General features: G+C 42.0%; 2 protein-coding genes across 2 annotated transcripts in view; both read right to left on the bottom strand.

Annotated features, from left to right (window-relative positions):
* LOC310868555 (SH3 and multiple ankyrin repeat domains protein 1-like) overlaps nucleotides 1–1,355 on the bottom strand; it is a gene marked incomplete at its 3' end in the record, with an annotated part of 61,898 nt that extends 60,543 nt beyond the window's left edge. The window contains exon 1 of the mRNA XM_083779014.1: nucleotides 1,238–1,355. The remainder of the gene's footprint in view (nucleotides 1–1,237) is intronic.
* Nucleotides 29–20,696, bottom strand: kmt5c (lysine methyltransferase 5C). The gene is made up of 9 exons (XM_083780625.1): nucleotides 20,382–20,696; nucleotides 19,179–19,311; nucleotides 16,010–16,175; nucleotides 15,790–15,899; nucleotides 14,650–14,813; nucleotides 13,819–13,838; nucleotides 12,687–12,820; nucleotides 12,408–12,556; nucleotides 29–8,704 (listed from the first exon to the last, which is right to left on the bottom strand). Exons 2-9 carry the CDS (start codon nucleotides 19,289–19,291, stop codon nucleotides 2,925–2,927), a joined length of 6,636 nt encoding a protein of 2,211 aa, XP_083636751.1. The 5' UTR covers nucleotides 19,292–19,311; nucleotides 20,382–20,696; the 3' UTR covers nucleotides 29–2,924.
* Nucleotides 20,697–20,932: the final 236 nt, after the last annotated feature.

The raw sequence follows: 20,932 nt of genomic DNA on the forward strand, positions 1-20,932 counted from the left end.
TATAGAGAACGTGCATGAATTAATAAAGAATTAGTTGTCTTTAATGATGTAGGCTACATTTGTACAGTACTACAGAAGACTTTGGGAAAGACTGTCACCCATTTAAAAAACACACAAGAAAAATAGGCTGCAACAGAAATTATCAAAATCATGGTGTAGGTAAAATGGACTTAAAATTAAATACTCCAACGTAAATATTCAGTAGGCTACAGTATGTCATCTTTAAATTAAAAAAACATTTTATATCGTGCACAATCAATGTAAAATGTTCAGTTACATTAAAGCACCATTTCAAGAATGAGGATACTGAAATAAATAATTGGCCTTTCCATAGACAGTACAGTTTTGTGGTAGTCATGTAAGGCTATGTAGTCACACATTTCCCCAAGCTGTTAAATGGAGCACCATACCTCCTGATATGAGTGGAGTGCTCACCACACATCTACAGTCAATAGTAAATAATCTCCATGTTAAAAACGGCATATCTCCACATGGCATATACAGCAGGTTAATCTCACTTTCAGAAGACAAGTCATTCAACCTTTGAAACAAAGCCAAATTAGGGCTTAACCAATGAGATTGTCTTTTTTCAGGGTGTTACTGTTAACACAAGTGTAACCATTGATGCAATGAATGATTCTAAAATCTTACAAAGCGCCTGACCTTGCCTTCACCATAAGGATCTCAATATCATGCTGTTCTATAAACTTCCGAAGCTCAATAGTAGAGCATTAAATACTACTGGCCTGCAGACTGTGCAGAGTACTGTATATCAGTGGTTCCCAAAGTGGGGCCCGGGGACCCCCAGGGCAGGGTCCTTGAAGGAGTTCCAGAGGGTCCCCAGCTAAATGACAGTTTGGAACCAAATGGACCCTTAAAGGTCTGTAACTCTGAGTGTACAATGGAACCATTTGTACACTCGGAGTAAAATTAACATTGATTTTACAATATAAATCAGGGTCCCAGAGATAGAAATGGCATTCAATGGGGGTCCGTAGACTAATGCAGGTCAAACAGGGGGGGGTCCTTGAAATTAAACGGGTTGAGAATCACTGCTTAGAGCCGTGAAACTCTTCTTATGGGGGTCCCTCCCTGGCATACCTTTTCAAATGGGGGGTCCGTGGGCTAATTAGTGTCAATTTGGGGGTCCTTGACATGAAAACATTTGGGAACAGCTGTATATTGCCGTCTCCTCCTCCACCCTCACCCAGTAAGTACTCCAGCTGCAAAGAGCAACAGTTCACAACGTCACACACACACACCTCATGTTCCATGTGGAGTTGGCATGGAATCGTTTTCATCTCTCCAGGTCTGGAAGCCACTTTTCAGTACACTGTTCATGCACAAGCCTTTCATTTTTGCACCACTAACATTAAAGAACCTAATGCAATTTGGCATGGCGACACTCACACATCAAGTACGACACTGACAAACACGACAAAAACAATGTGCATCAGCAAAGACACACGCATGGAATCATACAGTGATCTTAAAAAGACCATTCCATAAAAATGTGTCGCTTACTGTAAATACAAAATGAGGGTAGAGCATTTCAACGGGTTCTGCAGGAAGTTACAAGAGCACATTAAAGAATGAGGCACAAAGCTGCCATGTGATATCCAATCAGTACAAGTAACAGCAAACTATTGTGGAGCGGTTATTTCTACTGTCATATATACAGGAAACTTCATACATCTATCTTACAGTCTGGGGTTTTCTATGTTTATATAGAGGCTTCGGAAGATATTCAATCCCCTCACTGTTTCCACATTTTATTGTGATATAGAATTGAGTTATGCAACAAATCTTTAAAAAAAAAAAAACGCCATAATGATTTCTTATTATTTTATCCAATTTATGTCATTAATGTCACACAAGTGGACTCCAGTCAAGCTGAAGAAACATTTTAAGGAGACTCAAAGGAGGGTTGCAACAGTTAAGTCAATTGATAAAAATAAAATAAAAAAGGATCCTGGTACAGTTCTTTGTGACACAATTGTCACATTGAAAATGTATAATGGACATGAGATTTGTTGACTCGACGTCAATTCTGTGAGTTAAATTTGGCGAGGGAAGAAAAAAGTACTACTTTTGCTGAAGTGACAAAATGCATTTTTTTGTGCCATTTCAGCCATTTAGATATTTCATATTTGTTGATATACTTACAGTATAAAACAGATAAAACAAATAATCAAATAATGTGCTTCTTGGTTATTAGATTACTTAATAAATTAAATCGATAGAATAATTGCTAACAAAATAATAGTAGCATCTGTAGTTTTGAATGATTTGAGTATGAGTATTTATAAAGATAAAAAATAAATGTATGGGGAATTGTGAGTAGATTGATGACCCACAATACCCTATAAAACACAAGACACTCAGACCAATAGATGGCTAGCCTTTTGCAGAGGCAGGTACCTGTAAAATAAATTAAATTATATCTATAAGTAAGCAAAATGTGGAAAAAAGTGAAGGGGGATAAATCCTTTGAGGCCACAGTATGATTTGAGCCATACTGTATGTCCTAAAGTTGAAACGGTTTGTTTTCAAGATGCATTCTCAATTTTACACTATTTAAGATATAGTATTTCATAAAAAATAATTTACAAATGTTGACCTTCAAATTTCACTAACTTAAATCACTCTAGAAGTCATTTGACAGTTCATCCAAACAAATGCCAATAATCACTAAATGGGCTTCAATAAATGGTAGGCTGTAAATGACACAGTTTAGAAAAAACATTTTGTTGCAGAAATGATCCCCTTGATTATATACATGTAGCCTAAGATCCAGGAGATGGCTGTGGGTACGAAACTGATCATATATACATGTAGCCTAAGATCCAGGAGATGGCTGTGGGTACAAACTGATCATATATACATGTAGCCTAAGATCCAGGAGATGGCTGTGGGTACAAACTTTAGTCTGAATACTGAAGGTCTAAGTCCACTGTGCCATCGGTTACCACTAGCCTTACTCTCTTGGGCTTTGAGGGACCCATGGAGTGGGAGGATGCCGACGGGCCATAGTGGGGAGTCGATGGCCGGTTAACAGGCTGGCACGGTTGCTGCGTGTCCCTCCTGCAATGTTCGTCCTGTCCTTTGAGCCCGGCAAATCCCTCCATTGAAAAAGAGGACGGATTTGAAGGGTGAAGTCCACAGGGCTCAAGGACCAGCCGCCCTTGCGTGCCCGAGGGCTCCATCAGACAATGGTAGGTATAGTTTGTGGGCCCTAAACCCGGGTATGTCTGACCGTCCACCCCGTCCCTTAGGCCCAGGGTCAATGAGTGATCTCCAGTGAAGTTAAATACATAAGGAGGACCTTGATACGCGTATGGAAAAGAGGCAGACGAGGGCGTGGTCTGGTGCTTGTGTGCTGGCGTCTGTGTTCCAGGTGTATTCTGTGCCACGTGGGGACTACTGTGCTCAGACATGGCGGGAGAAAGGTTTGGGTCAAAGCTAAAGTCAAAAGGGTCATGTTGAGCATAACATGGCTGGTGTCTGTGTGTGGTCGACGGAGTGGACTTATCCTGGATCAAACCTTTGCCTTGTGGTGATCCATAACTTTCAGACACTTTGTTGGAAAAGTAGAAAGGCCTTGGGAGAGTTGAGAAGTTTTTTTGTGTTAAGTCAGTCTCAATAGTTTGGGGTTTTGAGAAGTTTTTTTGTGTCAAGTCAGTCTCAATAGTTTGGGGTTTTCCTGACACCTTGTTTTTATTCAAGGACTGGGGGAAAACTGAGTTAGCTTTGTTGTTATAAACATTGGACCTGGCAGGGTTTCTGGATGAATTGAAATGACCCACATCTTTTTGAGAGGTAAATCCGTGAACTGAAAGGTTATCCTTATGGCTTTCTGTAAAGTCTCTGCGTGCGGCAGCCTCTGCTTGACGACTCTGGTTCTGAGTTTTCATAATATAATTAGATTTTGCAGTCGGAATTTTAGACATGTCCGTTGGTCGGCCTGCAGCCACATTGTCTTTACATGGTGCACTACACAAATTTTGGCTCGGCTTTCCTCCTTGATACTTAAGCACCCTCTGGATTACAGTAGAGGTTTTGTCCTGGGAGTTGACTAGATTCTCTGCAGGATTTTGATTTTTCACAGTGAAGAGCTGAGAAGGGAAGAACTTGTTCGCTGTTTGGGGGACAGCCTTGGTCAAGGAATGCTGGGGTTCACCTCTGATTGCGTTTGTCTGATTATTGGGAAAAGACGTAGATTTGCTTGGAATGCCCACACGATGGAAGGGGCCTTGGGTTTTACACTGTGACTGACTATACTTTGACTGACTAGTACTAGTTCTGACATTAAAGCCTTGATTGGTAGGTTGACCTAGAATAATGGGAGATTGAGATGAAATGACAGCAGAGGTTGTGCCGAAATGCCGAGACATGTTTACCCCATGTGGGGGTTGAATTCTGGAGTCTTCTCTTGAGAGTTTCATTCCTGGATTTTTACTCAAAAATCTATCCATAGCGGTCACCTCAGCACTACTCATAGGTGGGAAATTTAAACTGGAGCCGAGTGGGGGTTTGTCTTTGGAGAGATCCTGCACTACACAATCCAAAGGAAGAGAGTCACTTTTAGAAGTAATGAGGCTTGGGAAGAATTGCAGATCCTCACTGTTGAAGTTGCCTGCTGGACTGGGTGGTCCAAGATATGGCGTTTCTGGGTTCCATGTATCAGAGGGGCTATGAGAGAGTGGACTGCTGAAGGGATCCGAGGCTGGCTCTAATGGGCAAAGGTCAGTCGGTGGTTGATAATACCCCTCAAAATTGAGACACTGAAAGTCCAGAAGGTCATCATCGCAGCAATTTGTAAAGCTAGGCTCAGTGGAAAGTATACCATCTGAGGAAGTGAATGGAGGAGAGACTGGTGACTGTGACGAGGGTTGGATAACAGAAGCAGAGCCACTAGCATAGGACACCGTTTTTTCTAATGCCTGAGAAGCACACAAGCCTTCCGTGAGTCTGGACAGACTGTTGTCAATTTGTTGGAGGGTATGACTGAGGCAAGTGGTGGGTGTTTCAACTGGCCCACTCTTGCGTGGTTTTTCCATTTTGTGCCTCAGTTTTCTCCCTCCCCCAGCACTCATCTCTGTCACTGGCTTTTCAATTATTCTGTTTGGAGCAGAAGCTTTAATTTGAGTTGCACCTTCATTAAGTGGTGAAGACAAAGATGAAAGACATAAGGACGGAAGTTCAGATGGAGGTGCTTCTGTTTTCAGAGGACCTGAGTTACTGTTCATTTTATGACAAGAAGCAGGTGGATATTCTTCTTTGGGTTTGCCTAAACACAGCAACCCTTTCTTTTCCTCGTCTATAACGTGACCCTTTATCTCCCTCTTGGCTTCTCTCTTAAACTCAATTTTTAACGGTTTCTCATCGCCGTCTTCCACCTCCCAAACATCTTCTGTCCGCCTCCGTAGTTTGATTATTGGTAAGGGAACACAGTTAAATACAGGCTTCTGTTCGTGTTGTGCCACTGGCTGTTGTAAAACTGGCTCTTTTACAACTGTATTTTCCACTTTTGGTTTTTGCTCTGCCCCCAAGACAGGCAAAGTCTGACTGGTATTTTTATGATCCATGCTCTTTTCAGGTACCCGACTGACTCCACAAATATCCTTTAGCTTCTCCTTATTTTCCACTGTGTCTTTGTCAGATCCACTAGGTTCACACTGTTCAATGTTTTTAAGATCTTGGTCATCATATGAACATTGGCCTGCAGGTAACCCTTTACTTTTCCTCAACCTCTCACCCCTCTTTTTCAAACGGTGCAATCTGTCCTTTGATCTCATACTAGCGTGCACATGTGCCCGTGCTGCTGCCATCTCCATGTTCAAATTGGATACAGAATCCATGATGGCCTTAAAAGGGTCACATGTCAGCAAATCACCTTGAACTTCCGTAGTTATTGGCAAATCCCCATCAGCCTCAGACTTCTTCAATTCCCATTTTTTGCCTTGCTTTCTCTTAAAACGAATCCTGAAGCATTGATCCGTTTCATCCTTTACACAAACTTGCTGGGGGACAGAAGTGTTCAGCATTTCAGATCCAGGTTGGTTTTTCAATTCATTCCCCTCCCCATCATTTTCAGAATGTTGTGGGTCAGTTTGTTTGTTCTTAGGAAGTCTATAATTATCTAGTACCTCGGCATTGTCAATCAAGTCCTTGCCTTGTCTCTCCAGTTTAACTTTCCTAGTTTTTCTCGGCAGGCAAGCATGTTGAACTTCCTCAGCATTTGAACGAGTACGTCGGATGGGAGAATTATTTTTAATTGCACTTTTGTGCATCATGTTCTGAGCCTGGGCCTCAGTTTTCTTAACTCTGCCTTTACCCTCACCTGAACACAGGGAAAGGTCCTGCCTTTCCTCTGTGGAAGAGTTGAGTTCTGTGACAGGAGAGGTGAGACCTTGCTCAGTGTCCATGTCCACAGAATTTCTGAACATGCGTTTCTTCAGAGGAATGTTGGACTGCACATGTGCCTGTGCACTGGTGTCTTGTTGAAGACTACTGGTGGCTTTCGCAGGAGCAAGGGACTTTTGACAAGGAGGTAGGGGGTTAGGGCATTTTGCAATGTCATCTTTCTTAGGCGCCAATTGAACCTGCAGATTTTCATTTCTGTGCACCTTACCTCTAGTTATAACTTCTGCAACACAGGTTCCTACAACTCGTTTTTGTTCAGATTCAGTTTTATGTTTTGCTCCTCTAAGCCTCTGGCTTCGTTTTGCTACGTTCCGTCTCGGCAATGGATTTGGAGATACATCTCCGCAATGTTCCATTTCTTCATTAACTGAGGTAGACATCTCGTTTTCTGTATTTTTCACTGCAGAACTTGCATCTTTATTCATTTTCTCATTCTTTAGAATATCGTACAGCAGGACTCTTGCCCGTTTTACAACAATGTCCTCCTTACTACTGGACTTGTTAGCTATATTCTCAACCTTTTTGATCTCCGCAATATTCTCAACCTTTTTGCTCTCGTCTGTTCTTTTCACTATTTCTTCTACCCCAGCTTTACGAGAATCCTGAACCTTAACATTGTTGCAAACTATGCTGGTTTTCTTTTTGCATGTTTGACTGTGATTTCCTGCATCAGATTCCTTTTCTAGGCTCCCTTTATCCTTACATTCTGCAACAGGAGCTTTTGCAACATTACCAATTTCATTTTTTTCTTCAATTTTATTTTTAATAGTCTGCTTATTTTGTATACTAGCCTTTTGTACACTACCCTCTTCAGTGTCTGTCTGTATTTCAATTACCTTGCAATCTCCACTTTTCCCAGTGTCTGTCCGTATTTCAATTACCTTGGAATCTCCACTTTTCCCAGTGTCTGTCTGTATTTCAATTACCTTGCAATCTCCACTTTTCCCAGTGTCTGTCTGTATTTCAATTACCTTGCAATCTCCACTTTTCCCACAGTATGAATCATCCACAGCTTCACTTAGCTGTCCCTTTGTTGCATTAATTTTATCAAGCGTCTTGAAATACATCTCCCTCACCCCACTTTTACCATCAGCTGTGGAGACCTCTGCACTTTCCCCCTTCTGAGATCTGGATAGCCTGGTCTCTGCCTGTGCAGACACTGGTCTTGTCTGTGGCTTTTTATTCATCGTCAGGCTGCACTTTCCTCTCACCATCAACTGTGCTTGTTCCTGTTCATCAGCCCTTTCCACTTGTATGCTTCTTGGTTCCGACATCCTTATTAGGTTCACTGTAACATGCTTCAATGATTTGAGCGGATCATCCTCAAGTTTATCAGATTTATCCGAGGCACTTTGAGAGACTTCACCAATTTCAGTTGCATATTCATTTGAAAGTTTCCTTCTCCTCAACCTGGATGATGGGGGTCTAATGTTTTTGATCCCCATTTGGTCTGTTGTTGGACTGAGAGCGTTGCTGTCCTTGGGCCCGCTGCCTACAGTGTAAGTCAGTTTGGTAACGCAGGATGCATCTGCACTTCCCCTGGTGCCATCACCAACTGTTATATACTTGTTACTTTGACTTTCTGTGTCATCTGCCTCATCTTGTTTTGGAGATTTTTTCTCTTTGCTTCCGTCTACTTCAATAAGACTAACAACTGCAGCGTCTCTGGACCTGGTTTGACGCGTGTCCACGTTTTGAGCCATGCTCCTTATTCTTGAAGAGGCCACTGCTTGGACCAGCCGTCTGTCCGCCACTTCGGCAGACTTCTCACTAAGGCTTGATACAGCAATGTTGGGAACCCTTTTCTCATGAAAAGCCACTGCAGAGTCCAAAGTGAAAGGCTTCAAATTTATCTCACTAACTGGGGTACCACGGTGAATGTCACTGTCATTTTCTGTTTTCAAGCGTAGTTCTTTCAACTGTTGAACTGTATTACCATTGCAAATGTCACTACGGGTTTCTCTTTTCAAACACAACTGTTCAACTTTATCTTTTGGCTTAACTTCTTCTAACAGATGGAGCAAGGCTCTCTCTTTACTTCCTGGGTCCTTACAATGAAGCAGAAAATCCAACGTGTGGCGCCGTATTCTGACTCTAAGGTCCTTCAGTTTAACTTGTGATGCAAGCGTCTGACACTGCCTGGACGAGGGAGATTTGAGTTGACCTTTTTTTGTTCTTCTGTGCTTTGCTTGTCTCCACTTCTGTTTCCGAGTCAACTTTCTGCACATCAAGGCGTTCCTCTTCATTTGCAGAGTAAAGGAGTTCCTTGATGGGATGGCTAAGAATGGGAAACAAGAACAAGAATATTGAACTTCCTGCTCAACACAAAATCAGTTTTAACATTTGCTAACGTTTTGATTATCAGTGGCCGAACAGTCAAACTGTGTACTACTGTCAATAGTTAGGCATGCAAATCTAAATACAAGGTCCTAGGACCTTGTATTTAGATTTGCATGCCTTGTTTGTACATTCTAAACTAGGTGTGTGTGTGTGTGTGTGTGTGTGTGTGTGTGTGTGTGTGTGTGTGTGTGTGTGTGTGTGTGTGTGTGTGTGTGTGTGTGTGTGTGTGTGTGTGTGTGTGTGTTGTGCCTAATTTGGTGTGAACCAAACATTACATTAAAAGGTTCAGTTGTTACAGTCTGCTTCAGGAGTCACAGCAGCCAGTAATGCTGAAACTCATAGACATCTCACACTTTTTCAGGTAAAGAACTCCTAAAAATGTTTTAATTTGGCCATGGCACCCCATCTCAAAACGATATTGTGCCAGGGACCTCCAGAAGCAAAGATTAGAGATTTCCCAAAAATAGCAGATCTACAAGCTATATCTAGCCCCTCCTATACACATGTTTAATGTTTGTTTTAAGTTGGATAAGTGCTACTTGTCCCCCCCCCCCCCCCCCCAGGCCCTACAGCAAACCCATGTTCCATCTCCCTGCTTTTGAACACACTCTCTCTCACACACACACACACACACACACACACACACACACACACAATAGATTAGAAGCATCAATGACACTACAGAAACTAGTCGACTATTTAAAAAAGAAAAGGCGTTTTCTTTTTTTCTCCTCACGTTTTTGTAGGCCTCAAGATCAGCAAAATTATAGGTATAGTCACCAATGTACAGCTTTTAAACGTACAAATAGTATATTAAAAAAAAAACGTTTACGTTACTTTAAAAAATGAAATAGGTAGTTAAACAACTAGTCGACTAGTAAACTATGCAACTAGTCGACTAGTAAACTATGCAACTAGTCAACTATGCAACTAGTAAAAATCACTAGAAGTGAAAGCCCTATGACACACAGGCAACTTGTCCACACTGACTGAAGGGAGAAGTTGAAGAGTCAAAAGGATCTCTATATATTCTTCTACATCACAATTAATAATTGATCTGCACCGCACAGACTCAAATTAAACGATAGACATACCAAAACACTCCCACGTAAGCAAACATGCAGTCACACAGAAGCAGAGACTGTTGTATTGTACGTACGTCCATCTCACTCTATGTTTCGCATACAATCCGAACAGCAAAGGACTCTTGAACCATGACAGTGAAGCAGGGTAAACTAATTTGCAAGTCGTTCTAAAGTCGGGTATAATTTGGGTTTTATTCGATAGGGTTCTAAACCGGTACTTTTAAAACTGGGCCAGTTCCTTGGACCAGAAATGTAATTCATAAAAAAAAAAGAAAAAAAGTCAATGACATTCATGTATTTTTTTATGTATTTACAAGGAAATTACCTCCAACAGCATTATCATTATAAGGCTATGTTCCTGCTGTTCTACAGTAGATCCAGACAACCAGGAAGAAATAGCAGAGCAAGGCTTTACCTATTCAGGACGGGAACCCCTTTTGGTATTTTAAGCATTATGTTATACTTTAGCTGGGGGGGGGCTGGAACAACATATTTTCAGATGGGGGTCCGCAGCCAAATAGAGATAATTCTGGGGGTCCTTGAAATGAAAAAGGTTGAGCACCAACTAAAATCGGTTAACCTTTGCTCTTATGAAATATCTGAGTGAGACCATTCAAGCCTTCATGGGATCTCATGATATCTCATCTACAAATGCTGCTTTCCTTGAATGGAATCCAAATGACTGAAATCAGTCATAGTGACTGAGAACCAATTCATGGGTGTTCGTATGCACTATATCGTTTTCCATAGTAAGGTTGGGGGAGTGTCTCTGCTTCTACACCAATCTTTGGAGTGAAATGGAGCCCTGCAGTTTAGTTTAGCATTAGGCATTTATTTAACCATTTAATTAACAAGCTAACCATAGGCTACTGGTGGTCAGAGCAGTAGTGTCGTTTACAAGTCAGTAGTCACATGTGATGCTCTATTGCCTGTAATGTCTGCTTTGGAGCACCAGGGGGCTCCAAAGTGGACATTACAGGCAAGTGAGGCAACATAAGATTTAATACAGCTCAGGCACCAAAACGAAGCACAGAAAAAGGTCCTCTAGTTCCAAGTCTAAAGGTCCCTGCGCACACAGAGCGCATTTTTTTGATTTTTAGCTGCGTTTCTCCATCGGTTTTCCGAAAAACGCGTCCAGTCTGCAACCACCTTAAGGGGCCGTTCACACCTGAGTGACTCCCATTGGAAATGCATTGCGAGCTGTACGACACACAGAAGAGACAGGACACACCGAGGAGAGAGCTGTGTCTCAGGTGTGTACGGCCCCTAAGTCTGCACCCACCCACACACCTTCTACAGTCCGATGCATTGTCTTATCTTAGCATTTATAAATATTTAAACGAATTTATAGCACATAAATAACTATAACTTGTCCAACAGTGAAAGGATGAGCACCACTTGGGCTGCGTTTATACTTGAAGGAGTCGGATTGGATTCCATTTTATTTAACCCATTCTGGGCGGGAACTCCTTTTGGTGTTTTACCCCCTTAGGCCGGGATTCGGGAACCCATTTTGGGGTTCTGTACAGTATGTACAGTATTAAAAAATGTATTTGAAGTTTTTCAGAAAACGTATTAGATTAGATTAGATTTAGAATCGGCCTCAGGCCTAAATGGGTTGCATTTACATTGGATATAGCCTGAGCTAACGTGTTAGGTTTCTGGTCTAGAGGGGCGGGTCGCGGCTGAGATTTGCGCACGCCCTGATTGGATCTCATCGATCTGTCCGTCACCCCCGGCCCCTCCTCTCCCCCATAGTGCAGCGCTACGTCACATCATTTGGAGCGACGCCCACCCAGAAGGGTTGACTCCCACTTTTAGACCAGAGCGGCCAATGCGTTCCTCCAGGCTTTCAATTTTTGCACCAACAAAAATGAAAGCCTGGTACCGAGGCTACATTGGATATGACATTTGGGCATGTCATTATAGGACAAAATAGAAGATATACAATCTCAAAATGCCTTGCGATGCAGCACGTTTTTAAGGAGCAAATAAATCAGCTTGCAAGTGAATCAAATGCAAGTATAAATATAGCTTTTGACAAGCCCACATTTCTCCCAAATATGTTGTTAAAGAGGGGGGGGGGGGTGTGAAGGCATAGACAAGATGTATTTGCTAGCAAAAATTTGGTTGGTTGGTTGGTCTAACAGGACTTTATAGTCATCATGACAAGGTCTTTAAGCTGTGAACTACAAGAAGCAAAGCAAGTGGTCATCTTTTTACTCCAATTGTTGCATACCTAAAACGACCTTCCAGTATAGATCAGGCTTTAATATTTTGATTATTGTTTTTAAATCAATAAAGGCTTGGCCCCAGCTTGTACTACAGACCAGAGCTGATGTTTCTCAGCTAAACTAAACCTGCATTCTCTCTTGCCATTAAATTACAGTAACAGCACGCTGAACTAAAACTTCAACCCCAACATTAAAAAGGTCAGAACCACTGTTAACAGAGAAATTCAGGCTCTGTAGTTTCTGTAGTTATTAGTGATAAAAATAATATAATAATAAATAGATAATAATACAACAATAAAAGAGAGAACACAAGACTGGTTACCCAAGTGAGTTCCTGGTCTTGTAGGGCAGCATTTCTCTCTGTTCTGACGAAGGTATCGCTCCCTCAGACCGTACTTCTGGCCAACAGCATCTTTCGTTTCTTCATTATCAGGCGGTTTCCCTTTGTGTTTGAAGTGACCTTCTCCTTTCCTAAAGAAAGGGGAAAAAAAGTAATTCAGCAAGTGAACCACATAGTGAGTGTGATCACATCTAGATTAGAAGTGAATGAGAAAACAACGCAAGCTAAACAATAGAAGTGATGTAAATGTGCTACACACACCTCTCACAGGTGCAGCATTCACACATTTCATTGCCTTCACCAAAAAAGCTGGCACCATAGAAACACGTGATCTCCTCCCCAGGTGAGATTGGTCGAACCACTTCAACACAGGCGCCCTTCTCACCAGGGACAAACTGGGTGGAAATGAGAGAAACGGAGCACAAGACAAAGACAAAAGGTGACATGCAGTTAGCCCCTGGGACACGTGATCTACACCAATGGTTCCCAAACAGTGGGTCGGGACTCATTTGTGGGTCGCAGACACATTTTTATGGGTCCCTATATTTCTTGTTTCCTAAATTTAGTTTATAATTATTATTTCAAAGCATCTTCAAAGAAATTCCAAAAACAAGAAATACAAGAAAAATCTAAGAAATCCCATAAATTAGAAAACAAATGTTTAAGCAGTAGTGGAAATAACTGATCTACGAGCTCACAACGTGGTGTATTGTGAGCTTGTAGATCTGCTATTTTCACTAGTTTGGGCAAACATCTAACCTCTCTTTTGGGTCACAGGCTAAAAAGTGATCTACACACTATACTACAACCAAGAACAGTGAGCAGGGACGTGCAGAGTGTTAGAGGGGCAGGGTCTAAAATCCCGTAAGAGGGCACTATTGGACGAAAATAGCAGATCTACAAGCTCACAACGCATAGCAGCGCGACGTGTTGAGAGCTTGTAGATCAGCTATTTTCGGGGCGCAACCCAGCACTCTTTAGCTAGTGGAGATGCTGCGTACGACATGGACAAAAGCAATTCTCCTGAACGCTGCCTTCCGGCATGGCATGGAAAGGAGTGCCATTTGCATTTCTTTCACTATAGTAAATGCTGCATTCGTGGTCTGGAAAGGGCGGTTGTTTTACAGACAGGTAAAAGGGCAGGGGCTGTAGCCCCCTTTGATGTCTATGTGTGCACATCCCTGACAGTGAGAATGCACTGGGCAAATGAACTACATCAAGAGCTTACAGCTGTACGTTGCATTTTCAACAATAAAGAAAGCAACAATTATAATTATAGAACAAGTAATTATAAATAATTCCTGGACTGAGAAGAGAAATTGAGAGGCTTGTTGATTCTTTGGTAATAGTGCACGTTTTTAAGTGCAACTGATCAATGAATGTTAATGTTTACCTTGCAGTTTGGTCTGCAGTCTTCACCCCACAGAGAAACAAAAGGAGAGATCAGAAAACAAAACAATGAAGTTAGAAACATAGCCATGATTAAGAGCTGTGGCAGTTGATCTGATTGACTTGTCTCTCCAACCATATCTCTTTGCCAAAAATAGCCGATCTACATCTATGAGCAGAAAGGTTTTGGTTTTTTTTTGTGTACCTATATACAGTATATGGCTGCACATGTGCTTGTAGTGTGTTTAATGATCAGGCTTGCATCAAATTTTGTTCCACCTCTTGGGCAGTTGATTTGTTTAAAGATTGGCAAGAAGGCGACTTCTGTGCAAGAATAGGACAAATTAAGACAAAGAAGGATAACCGACTTAACTGGACCACTTTCACCACTGGTCCACCAGATTCAGTACACTATGCAATTATAAATAAGATGGATTAAACTGTTTCATAGGTGTCTTTGTAGACACATCATGGCCTTACCGGTAATACCAAAACACAAAGTTAGACTTTTGAATGACACAATTTGGTATTTGTTACTACACATCCTCCTCGTAGACATACGTTTGCATTCGTCACATACAAGATCAGAGCATATGGCCAATCGTGTGTGGGTTCAGTCAGTGTCTTGCTCATGAGCACCTGCATGTTGTTTTTGGTTCACATTAATCATGTGACCCTACACGGTTTCTTTAGGCCACCCTGATCAAGTTCATGACATTTTCAAGATGCTATACATATTGGAAAATGAAGGCATAAAATTAAAGTGTGTGTGTGTGTGTGTGTGTGTGTGTGTAATGTAGATGGTAATAAATAGTGGGGGGGTTGACACACTCACCATGGTTAATAAAAGCAGCTGGCCCTAGCCAGAGCTGTGCACACCGTTTGCGTGTAGAGTACATCACGCTGAAATCATTCACTCCTGTCCTTAGAAGAGCGCTGTCAGCGGGACTCAGCTCTGCAATACATCCGAGCAGAACCTCCACCCGCTCGCCAACAAACCTGCAGAGAAACAAGTCAAAGTCTCAAGTATCAACCTGGGCCTGAAATCTGTTATTCTGTCTTATCTTAGAAATGCTTCACATTGCAGGGATTTACACACTTTGGGAGGATACTACTTAAGTGTAGCTAATGTCTTATATTCCCTTTCTTTTTGTCACACTGCTCTAATCTACGTGTGCGTGTCCGTGTGTGAGGGAAAGAGTGACGGAGAAGGTCGCAGGGGACGAGAGATGCCATAGATGTACGAGTATAGCCTAGCCTATTGTAGTTCTATGCTGTTGCTACTGTAGATCTATACTACTCCTTGGCAAGTCAGAATACACGAGCAAAGATGCCAAATGTATAATAGTGTGAAAAAGAACATTTACACTTCATAGAAACGGAGATGGATAGGAACTAATTAAAACTCATTGACTGCCCGAATTGTTTTAGTCTGTGTCCGTTCCCTGCCAAAGGTCCTTTCAGTGAGGTGCCTTATTCAAGGGGCAAAAATTACGATGGCCACCCAAAAAGCACAACACCATCAATAAACATAGCCAGTGTAGGGGGTCAGGGGCTAATGAGAGGCAAATGGCAGGCAGACACACTGGAGAGAGAGAGGGGCATGATAGAAGGGCTGTCTATAGCGTCCGCAGCCAGTCTTCCCACATTCACATCTAAGGCTGTGTAGCTGATCTACAAGCTTACAACGTGCCATTTCCACTTTTTTATGTATGAACATTTTTCAAAATGGAAACGACGATTATGACAAAATAATTGTGATTATCTCAAATAATTAAGACAATTATGTAATAATTGCGACAGGCCTAATCGTTCAAGTGATTATATTATTAACATTTCTGTAAATGTGTGCAGGAATTTAGGCCCTGTCAACAGACTGTCTGGGACATATGACTGCAACTCACATTATGAAAGACTCTGTGTCGATCCAAGTCAGAGAAATGCAGACTCAGGTTTTGAAAATGGGAATGATTACCATTGCCGTGTCGAGGTTATCTTTGCTCCATTGGTCTCTGAGGAGTATCTGTCACAGGCCTGTATCGTAACACCACTTTCCAAGAGGAAGGCACCCAGGTAGCGATACACCTGTCAACATGGAAATGGTTACACAGCTATACGTTATGGTTCTCATATTAAACAAAATGAAGCATGTCTGCTGGCATTGGGTAAACAGGGTAAACACAACAGAACCCTACATGTTGTCTCAGCAGCTCCTGGCGATGGGGTCCCAGCGCGTTGAAGTAATCACCAGCTAATTCTCCCACTGCCAGGGCTTCAAACGTGCCCTGGAAGTCATGTGTACGCTTGAAGCGTAACAGTGTCTCTTTCAGGATACCCCAACGACGGATCTCCGGGATGGGGCTTAAGAAAAACAAATGGGGAAACACCAGGTGAGGACAGAAAACAGTGTAGAATTAGAATTGTCACAACGTTGTGTGATAACTCCATACTAGTTGTTTTAATACAATTCTTGAGATCTGATCACAAACATGGGGTTTTACTGGTTAATGTACGGTACATCCATACTTTAGTTAAGTTTGTTGTTAAAGCACCACTACCTGACCAATCAGTACCATTTTTGTCTGAGTAGTGGATGAAATATGTATAGTTCTACCACTGTCAGCCACGTTTGGGAAATGTATTCTGTTTCTGAGAACCTGATACATTTATTACAGAAGAACCCTAACATATACAATACAAATATACCATATTCAATACAAAGCTTCGCTGCAGAACAACAAGACAACATGAATGCTTCATGTCATCAATTGTATACTTTTGCACCTTCTGGTTTTATGGCATTAGAGAAGAGAGCAAGGAAGATTATGGCCGACCCCTCCCACCCTGGCCACGGCCTCCTAACCCTGCTCCCCTCTGGGAGAAGACTGCGGCTGCCGAAGGCTACGAAAGCCCGCCACAGACAACGTTTTTTCCCCTCAGCTGCCAGGCTGCTCAATGATTCTGGCTTCCCTTCCACCCCTGCCTCCTAGTGTCACTGGCACTTTAATCACCGGCAACATTTGATGCACTATGAACTACTGTATTGTATAACCCTGCACTTTATATTTATTTCCCTGCACGGTGTTGTCTTATGTCTGTCTATCTGTGTGAAAAAAGAATTGAATGCACTCATGTTTATGTCAAAGCAAATTCCTATGTGTGTATACACAAATGGCAAATAAAAGGTATCTGAATCTGAAGATTGTAAAGGTGGTGCTGATATTCTACCTATAATGCTGAGATATCCAGTGAATTAAAAAAATGCTTTCCTTATATACCTGAAGTCTGGATTTTAAATAATACAATTTTATTTGAAACAACTATGATATAGTAGTAGGTGAATATAACTAGCACATCTGCACTGCAGTGGTTAGAGTTGGTCTCCTATTGGGAAATGTAAACCTGCAGTACAGTTTAACAACTAGTAGTACTGACTGAAGCTCAGAGTGCTCTCTCTCTCTCCTGAACAAGTACTGTATGTATGCCTTATTGGCATACGTTAGAAATGTGGTCTACTCTCACACGGGAGACACAGGTTTGAATCCCGGGACGTTATGGATTTCAATTTTTTTAATTGACTGCATAACTTGCTCTATGCACATGCCAACACAAGTAGAAAAGGCAAGAATAAGGGTTAGGAATTAGGATTGTGTGTATGCGCATTTCATTGTGCCATTTGAATCTACATTACACAGTCCAACTAAATGAAATGTGATTTCAGTATGTACTACACACACCAGGGGCTGGGTGATATGACCTTCAGGTGTCCTTGAGGGGGTTCAAGGGGGTCCGCACACTGCAGGTAATTTATTTATAGGCAATAAATGGACCCTTACAAGTCTGTGACTCCGGAAGGGGTCAAATGCAACCAAATTGACTCTTACGTCTATCTTGAAAATGTGTGCACATTTTTTAATATACATATTTTTTAAAGCAAACATGTGTAACTCAAATCTTTATTTCCAGCGTTTCCCCGAGACAAAATATTTTGAGATGGGGGTCGGCAGCTAAATACAGTACATTTTGAGGGTCCTTGACATGAAAAAGTTTGAACATCAATATATAGCAACATAATGGCCCCTACAGACTGTAGGAGTTTTAAAGTTGTCGACGAGTCATCAGATCGTTATGCATTTCACACTAGAGGAGTCTTTTTTTTTTTAACTCGACAGTCATTATATCTGTGTGGCTTTCACACTAAACGATTGATAGCCGACTACGACTAGGCATCACACACTGCAAGAGTTCACCAAGATGCGATCCAGACCCGATACATATAGGCTACATTTGTTTTTTATTCAGGATACGGTGATACAAGCCTGAGACCGACACAGGACGCATCTCTCTCTCTGCGTGCACACAGATGTTTGTGATAGCGTATACCCGTATAGCCTACGTGTGCTATAGATGTTAAATCTTGGTTTTCATTAAATAACTCCGTCTCTCACCGCATGCATGCGCGCACACACACACAGTCCAAAAGTTATAACATTATTCAAGTGAAATGCGTTGGTTTTATAGACTATTTAACAGCAACATTGCCCCAACAGAGCTACCAATATGTACGACACAGGGATTTACCCAAGGAATATAGGTTATATATATTATCATCTGATCATCTATCGATACAGTCGACAGACAGACAGTGAGCACAGCTGTCCTGTGCTCTCATTGGCTGTAATTTGCCCGCTATTCAGAAACGGTCAGGAAGGTGTCGGTGAGCACTTTTATCGGCGCTATATTTTCTTGCAGAGCCTTTCACACAGCGAGCAAAACCTCTGCGATCAAAGCCCGATCTTGCATCAGATCGGGGGTTTTGTCGGCAAGTGCCAAAAATGGTCTCAGACAGCATAATCGGAGCAAATATCGGGCAGTGTGTACGAGCCATTAGTGTTTCAGAAAACATTTTTAGAATCTGCCTCAGTTCTTAATGGAACTGGAACATTAAACAGTGGTTCTCAGTCAGGGGACACCCAGGTGTCCTTGAGAGGGTTCAAGGGGGTCCGCAGGTAAATTATTGATAGGCAATAAACCCTTGATAGGCAATGAATATTCTATTCTACTGTTAGACGGATGTTGGGTTCTTAGCTTGCTTATGATGACTATTTCTATGCATTACCATGTGTTGTTCTTGCGTTCTGTAAGTCGCTCTGGATTCAGAGGGTCTGCTAAATGCGTAAATTGTAAACTGTAAATTGCAATAAACGCTTACGAGTCTGTAAAGGGGACAGATGCACCCAAATTGTCTCACACAGCCAGGTTCACTTGGTCCCATTTACATTCTCAGACCAAATTAAATACGGAGGATTTGACAGTGTAGTTTGTAGATATAAATTAATAGTTTTTATAATAATGTGCCATTACCTGATGCTCATCTTGTGGGAGCTGAACCCCAACAGGGGGTCCAGCACCAAACTGGTGGCCAAGTCATCGGTCTCACACAGCTCCTTCACACTCATTCTAGGCAACCAGTCCATCTTCTCCCACCATCAGCATGCTGAAAGATTCAAGTTTCAAATAATGTCACTCATTACAAGTATGTGCAGTGAAATGTCGGTGTGACATTCTCCTCTGACTGAGCTATGTATGCATATATTGGCCCTAGTAGGTTTAGAGGAATGCACTGGTTCTAGTAGCCGACCCAGCAAAATTCTAACATCCTTGGGTGCACCTTGGGTGAGCACTTTCTGAACATTAATGTACACGTTTGCGCTGTAAATGTAGCAGTCCCAAAAAACAGGCTGGAGTTGAACCATGACGCTCTTGAAGTACGAGGATCATGTGAAGATAGATAGATAGATAGATAGATAGATAGATAGATAGATAGATAGATAGATAGATAGATAGATAGATAGATAGATAGATAGATAGATAGATAGATAGATATGCATGCATGTGTGGTTATAACCAGATATACAACAATGGATAATACAAGTATAATAATAAGAGTGTAAGCACTAAGGTCAATGACCTTACATATTACTGTAATGGCAACAACAAGAGACAGCGGCTAGTTGCAATCACTTATCATACATATAGGCGGTTGTTTTAGCAAGCCAACTAGTAGCTAGACTAGCTAGCTACTCCTGTTAATTTACATAATTGAAAGTAGGAATTATAAAAACACCCACAGGGTATGTTTTCCATGACCATAAGTATGTCTGTCAGAGATGATGACAGCACCGTTACTTCCATAACGGCTAACATAAGCCCCATCATAATAACAACAACACAGCTGTTAACATCACGCCTAATAACAATCTTTGATTACCGGTATAGTTCAACGTCGGTTCAGTCAGTGTGTGTGTGTGTGTGTGTGTGTGTGTGTGTGTGTGTGTGTGTGTGTGTGTGTGTGTGTGTGTGTGTGTGTGTGAACGTGTACTTACTACTACTGGCACAGTAGCGCATTTAGCTTTAGCCAGCAGAGAAGAATGTGGAAGCTAGGTTTAGCAACCACAACGATAGCTGCTCTCCCGTTATAAATCCGCAGGCGTACAGAAAAGAAAAAACACTAACACACAAAAACGTGTGCATAATGAAATATAACCAACGTGGTGAAAACCATACCTGGGAGTATTTGTTGTAGTCAACGAAGTTTTCGTCAGATTTAGACAGTTATTTGACTGCAACTGCAAGCTTGCAGCTTCTTGCTTTAGCTATTTTTGTTTTTGCAGGCAGCTGAGCTAACTGAGCTAACAGCTAGCCCTTCTTCCGGGGGGCGCCCCGCAGAAGGCTGACCTGTTCCAGGCTTCCAGCTGTTCCTTTTTAGATTATGACCACTTTAAATCCTCAATAGGAATGGCTGCTTGGTTGTTATTAACCCCCCCTCCCCCCCAAATGATGTAGTTTCATGTGTGTGAACTGAATCTAAAGATGCAAGACTTTGGCCTAGTACCAAAAGATGATGAGTGACACCCACACAGTGTAACCGAACTACTACAACACACACACGCCAACCAACGCCGCGCAATGCTGCTGAATCTGCTGATTGGTTCAAAACCGAGAAAATACAACTTCTCGTATGTTCTCGAGCACTGTGATTGGCGGGCGCTGCTTGTGGGTTGGACCGCACAACATGATTCATGCAGTGGACAGACCCCCCCCCCCCCCCCCAGCCC

Source organism: Protomyctophum parallelum (assembly GCF_964188405.1).
Source record: "Protomyctophum parallelum genome assembly, chromosome: 13".
In the NCBI taxonomy this organism is placed as follows: Eukaryota; Metazoa; Chordata; class Actinopteri; order Myctophiformes; family Myctophidae; genus Protomyctophum; species Protomyctophum parallelum.

Bases quoted from the DNA above. Each gene is read 5' to 3' on its own strand.
- kmt5c (XM_083780625.1), bottom strand. From the start codon at position 19,291: ATGGACTGGTTGCCTAGAATGAGTGTGAAGGAGCTGTGTGAGACCGAT. The intron at 12,821-13,818 runs GTAAACATTAAC...ATTTCCACCCAG, and splicing joins ACTGCAGACCAAACTGCAAG to TTTGTCCCTGGTGAGAAGGG. The intron at 8,705-12,407 runs GTAACCAGTCTT...TCCCATTCTTAG, and splicing joins AAGACCAGGAACTCACTTGG to CCATCCCATCAAGGAACTCC.